Source organism: Lobosporangium transversale, assembly GCF_002105155.1.
Source record: "Lobosporangium transversale strain NRRL 3116 chromosome Unknown BCR41scaffold_31, whole genome shotgun sequence".
In the NCBI taxonomy this organism is placed as follows: Eukaryota; Fungi; Mortierellomycota; class Mortierellomycetes; order Mortierellales; family Mortierellaceae; genus Lobosporangium; species Lobosporangium transversale.
Window position 1 is genome coordinate 51,457 of NW_019029009.1, and position 6,000 is coordinate 57,456.

The 6,000-nt window shown below is 40.0% G+C and overlaps 1 protein-coding gene across 1 annotated transcript; it reads right to left on the reverse strand.

Moving 5' to 3' along the window:
* Positions 1-942: 942 nt before the first annotated feature.
* On the reverse strand, positions 943-1,765 carry BCR41DRAFT_357669 (hypothetical protein). Its single transcript, XM_022024935.1, has one exon. It carries the CDS (start codon positions 1,721-1,723, stop codon positions 1,187-1,189), a length of 537 nt encoding a protein of 178 aa, XP_021879176.1. The 5' UTR covers positions 1,724-1,765; the 3' UTR covers positions 943-1,186.
* Positions 1,766-6,000: the final 4,235 nt, after the last annotated feature.

Genomic DNA, 6,000 nt, shown 5'->3' on the forward strand with positions numbered 1-6,000 from the left:
TCATAGGAGATGACCCTTTTTATCTTTTTTTAATTGAACAATTTTCCTTGTATGTGGATCACTTCCCGTTACTAATATTACCAATAATAATAAAAGAAGTGAAGCAGAACTACTGAGGTATTTTTACAGTTTCGGAATGGTAGATAATATATATATATATAACATGAGGCGTAACATGTATATTTGTTACACATCTTGAAATTCCTCAGGAACGGCTCACTTTGTAGTACAACTTTGATTGACTTGGGCTTTCCTTTTTTTCTCGCGTGAGTTCTTTCTCTCAAGCGTAACTGTGCGGTTGCAAAGGCCAGTTTCCATAGGGAGCCAAGAAGGTTTTTTTATTTTTTTATTTTTTTGGAAGATGAGGAGTGGAAAATGTACCTTGAAATTTTATATTGTATTTATCATGAAGAGCCCTTTCATCTGGTATCATTTTTTTTCCTGTAGGATAATAAACTATGAGAGCAACAAAAGAAAAAGCCTGGTAATTCGCCGCCTGCTTTTTTTTTTTTTTTTTTTTTTTAGATTACTATAGTATTATTTATATGTAGTAGATTATCGATGTTGCCATTTGTGCTTTCAACCTGATTGCTACTTCATCTAAAAAATAAAGATGTCAATGATCTTGAAATGTAATTAGGGGTTTTTGAAATGATTGTTATTCCTTGGGAAGCATGGCTGATGAGTTCATCGATCTATTTTTATATACTTTTGGACGATACACAGTCTCCTCCGGTTGCAGCCAAACTGTTCAATTTACCGTTAATAATGAATCCATTTGTTTTTTTTTTTCTTTTTTCATTTGTGCAACCAAGAGTAATGAGACTAAGCTTACTTTTGGGGGGTACCCTTTCATCATCTTCACGACATTCAACAGAAATGGCCTCACCGTCTTTCTTGCATGAAAACAACAAAAAGTGCATGGATATTCATATGAAATACTTAATGTTACAATAAATTGTCTTTAATAACTTGGTTTTATAAAAACTGGTTACGGATATTAATGGCAAGTGAGAATAGGGATGACAATGACTTGATGAAATAAAAATGGGAGAAGCAGAGCTTGAAAGTGAACCCCGGGTGGGACACAAAAGGAGGTAGGAAATTCTTCCAGAGAACAAAAAGACATCCTTTTCGTTACAAACGGATCTCACTCTTAAACTCTACTTGTATGTTCATCTCTAATTTAGAACATAGCGGCAGCAACAGCAACAGCAACAGCTCCAGCAAAGGCGGGAGCAACAGTGCTGGCACTGCTAGGCTTGTTGTTGTCAGCAGGCTTGTCGTTGGAAGGAGGGTTGTTGTTGCTTGGGGGGGTGTTGGGGTCAGTGATGGTGAAGACACCAGAGTAAGCGTTCTGAGGACCAGCGGCAGTGTCAACGACGATTCTGAGGGAGTATTTGCCGTTGGCAGGGTAGTCGGTGGGAACGTTCCACTCGACGTTGCCAGAGTTCTTGGTGCAGTCGATAGTGGTGATTTCCTTGAGGAAGAAAGCGTTGTCGGCGTTGTTGGCGTTCAAGAACTGAACGGGAACCTTGGTGGGCTCCTTGGCAACCCAGGAAGAGGGAGCAACGCAGGGCAATTGCCAGGAGAAGACCTGTTTGCTGCCAATTGGGTAGCTGATACCCTCACCGACGGGGTTGGTGAAGTAGGTGCGGTTGTAGGTCTGGGCAGAGACGGCGGCGACGAGGGCCAAAGCAGCGACAGCGGACTTGATGAACATGGTGAAGGGGGGATATAGGTATTAGGAGTGTTTAAAGTATGAAGAGAGACTGGAGGTACGATGAAAGACAAAGAAGAAGAAGAAAAAAAAAAGAAAAAAAAAAAAAAAGCGAAAGGAGCTGGTTAATAAACGGTTCGAGAGGGGCAGGGGGCGAGACCGGCAAGTATGTGATTTGTTTACATGTCTCAGGCAAACCAGAACTCTAATAAATTTTACAGCTTAACACGCCATTGGAGCAGTTCAAATTCATTTCCAAAACTGCAGCGCTTGTCAAAATAAAATCGTTCATCGTGATAATAATAGTAATAGAAATCTGTCTGTCTGTTTGCTTACCATTCGGCCCAAACCTTCTTCCAACACGCTTTTGGGCAGCACTGACGCCCACAGCTCTCCCCCTATCTTATTCTCACTTTTACTCATCCACTCACTTGGTCTCTCTTTCTCTCTCCTCTCTTTGTCTCTTTGTCATCCTCTCTTTTGTGGCAGTAGCAAAAGCAGACGAATAAGCACCTGTTTATTTTATTTATTTATTTTTTTAAAAAAAAGAAGAAATGAGATGAACTGACAAAAATGGGGCCCTTGAAAAGTAAAAAAAAAAAGTTACACATGCAGCATGTATGATCTGTTCTCCATATCTTTTCCCCAGTAACTAAAATTATTTTTTGAGAGCAAGCTGGGATGTATTGCAGAGAGCTCAAATCCATTCCAGCTCTCTTTGTTTTTACTTTATCTGTAAATAATGTAAATAAAACAAATTATATATATACATATATATTATATTTGTAGAAACGAAAAAAAAATATTCTATCTTCGGTACATGTACCTGCTATTGAGCATTGGTTTATTATCAACTTATTAATATGTTATTGAATAGGTTTACTATATTCAATACATACCTAACACTCTCAGAACATTCATATCCTGTTAATAAAAGGAAAGGCAAGATTCAAAAATATGCCTATCACTTCATGCTTGACTTCAAGTTAGAAGTAAGGTAAGGGTTTTTTTTATTGTTGTTGGATAAAAAAAAAAAAAAAACAAAAAAAGTTCTGAAGATAGAGGTCTGTTCTGAAAAAGAAGAGCCCACTTGACCTAGTTTCTCTTATAGTAGCTTTTTTGAAATCACGATTTCGTGAGTTGAGACAACAGTGTATATCGGCCCCGTTATCTTTGTTGTTCTACGTACTAGTTTAGTATGATACACCTGTTATTGGATTAGGAGTTTACACACAAAGCGAATGAAATGATCAAATCCACTTGCGGTTCTCCAATCAATTCCTGTCTATTTCCGGTACAAAGAACTTTATCTTTTACGCACGTGTAATGCATTTGTTACTCCGTATTATTTTTTTTGTAGATATTAATAGAAACGGCTTCTAGGCAGCCCATGCACTCTTTTTTTATCCTTATTACACCATCAGAAATGTGAACATGTTGGTTGGAGATAGACTTGATGGGCGATCAGAAAAGCCAAATAGCCTACTAGACTAGTTCATTGTTCATTGTTTAGTATAAATAATATTTATAACTGCTGGTATGTTTCCTGTGTGGAGAAACAAGGAATGGGTTCTTTATGATCCTGCCGAATTATATATATATAAACGACTTTGTAAAAAAAGAAACCACGAAAACAGGAGAAAAGTAAATGCATATCTGCCCCCTCAACCTTCGTTCACCAAAGTCTGAATGTGTGCACATCTTTGCATTGGTAACAGCAACACTGATTTGTGTTTTAATAGAAGAGCTATCTCTCTCATCTCTCATACCTCTGAATCTGGGATCTCTTCATTTATCGGTCCTCTAACATCCGGTCTCGATATTAATCACCGGTATTTTATGTTCGTCAAATACGTTGCCTCCCCAGGTTCGTCAATAGTTTGAGTGTTTCAAAAAGGAGTCCCTCTTACAACCACTTACATTCTTATACTCCAGGATGGTCGTGTTTTGTAGATACGGTCTTGAAGAATACTGCAAACGTGATGTTGGGACCAAATTTACAAGTTGATCCACAGTCATTATCCTACGTCATCATGTTGATTAACCACTGGTTATGAGAAGGTATCCACCATTTAACTTTTTATCTACAATCTCACAATCTAGAAGATGCACTCGAAGGGCCTTAAGAAACCAAGTTATTTAAGCTCTCATCATGTTAGACTGTCAAAAAGAGAGATATGCGACTTGAGAGCTTTTTCTCAAGGGTAAACATGGATTTTATTTTCGTGTCTCCATGCTAACTTGGTTGTGCAAAAATAATGCAATAAAAACTTTAATCTCATTTTAAACCTTGCTCGGTTTAGGTAAACCTTGCTACTGTTGACTATTGGCACAATTCACACTCTATAAAAAAAAAAATACCGAAGAATGACTTTTCCATTTACAAAATACTTCTGGTTTGGTAATTATAAATGTTTAAGCAGACATTTCCTCGGAAAGAGGACATCTTTTTACCTTGATCACATACGTTTCTTTCGTAAGCTATCAAAGAGAACAAGAAAGAGACGAGTAAAGCAACAACAAAAAAAAAAAAAAAAAAAAAAAGCACAACGAGGAAGTGATAGCGTGAGAGAGATTGGAGAGAGTGAGAGAGAGAGACCAAAAAAGAAAGCAAAAACAGAGAAGAGAAAAGAGGGTGCGACTGAGAGCGGGAAGGGATGGTTCATGTGTCCTGCAACTGGAGATGGACCGCATCAACATGAAAAAGGGTCATGAAATTTTATTTTCGGTTGGGCATGAGAGCTAAAAAGCCAGGAGCCAGCAGCCAGACATATTTATACAACCAACCCATTCCCGGACATGGATTTTAATACAGAACAAGACAAGAGAATGGGAGAAAAGAGAAATAGAGAGACATGTGCTGCATTGGTTGTCTTTAGTCGAGTTCAATTGATAGGGTGACAAGCGCTACTGCAAGTCCACATGCACTGTAAGCGGCAGAGAGGAGCGCTGGAAAAATTGAGCAAAAAAAAAGAGCATTCAACAAATCGCAATAGGTAAAACAGACTTTAGTCTCGATTTCTGTCTGGAGAAACAGAGGGTTGGGGACAGAACTCTTTAGTCGCCATCATGACCTTCTATTCCTCATTCTCATTTCATTCTTACCTTTCCCCTCTTTTTTCTTTCTTTCTTCTTTTCTCTTCTTTTTACTTGGAGTTTCTTTTCTATCCTTCTTCTCCGCTGCCATCCCTCCTCCCTCTTCCGATTCGTGGTGTATTCTTACTCACCATCCCTTCCTGTGGCCTTCCATTTAGGCTTTCCCTTCCGTATTCTCTCTCTCTCTCTCTCTCACCCTCACACTCTCTCACCCTACATACTCCATCTAGGTCCTTTCCTTCACTCTTATCTAACTTTGGACACATCGACAGCCACAGTTTGCTCTTTTTCTTGATACTTCTCTTTATCAGAATACCCAAGAGTCTCCTTCTTTGACAGCTCAGCTGGCCCTGACTGCGTTGTAAAACCGCATTTATATTCTAGACAGAAAAAAGGTACACAAAAGGGGCTGAGCGTTCTCTTTCTCTATAGCGCCTTGCCCTAACATCACTAACCACTAACCTCATTCTATTAATTGTCTCACATTTATTAGAACAAGAATGAAAGCCAATACATCAACAAAGGCGATGTTCGCCATTGCTGCGATCGTGGCGATGATTAGCACCGCCTCCGTTTTTACCACAGAAGCAGCGCCTGTCAATGTAATCAGTGCGAATACTATTGAAGATATGGGTGATGTTATCATTGGAGAAATACATAATATCCAAAAGCGCCAGGAATCTTCACCCACTCACTCCCCAAACAATCCCAGAACAACACCTTCGCCGGACAGACCAAAACCAACTCCGACTCCACGTCCTACTGACCCTGAACCTATTCCTCCTCCCCCAAGGGAAACTAGCGCTACCAGAGCCAGAACTACCACCGCGGCTGCACCACGCCCTTCTCACACTACGGCAGGCGGAGGCACTAATCGCTCACAGTCGAGTGGAGGCGCTTCAAATCCTACAAATACTTCTGGAGCTGCTCCTTCAACCACATCACCTGCTGCAGGATCGAATGATGACAGTGTCCCTACTACGGTCTCTACCAAGGTCCTTATTGGTCTAGGAACCGTCGGAGGGTTCTTCGTCTTTGCTCTTGGAGGACTTGCTTTCTGTCGCCATCGTAAAAAGAAGAACTTGGCGTCTGCCTTGCTTCAGCAGACAGCTCAGTTCAATAACAATAATCCATATGCTAAATTGCCAGAGCCTGTTGCCTCTCCAAAAGAGAGCCTACCGATG

What these genes read in the sequence shown, in the direction of transcription:
- BCR41DRAFT_357669 (XM_022024935.1), bottom strand. Translation starts at nt 1,723, where the DNA reads ATGTTCATCAAGTCCGCTGTCGCTGCTTTGGCCCTCGTCGCCGCCGTC.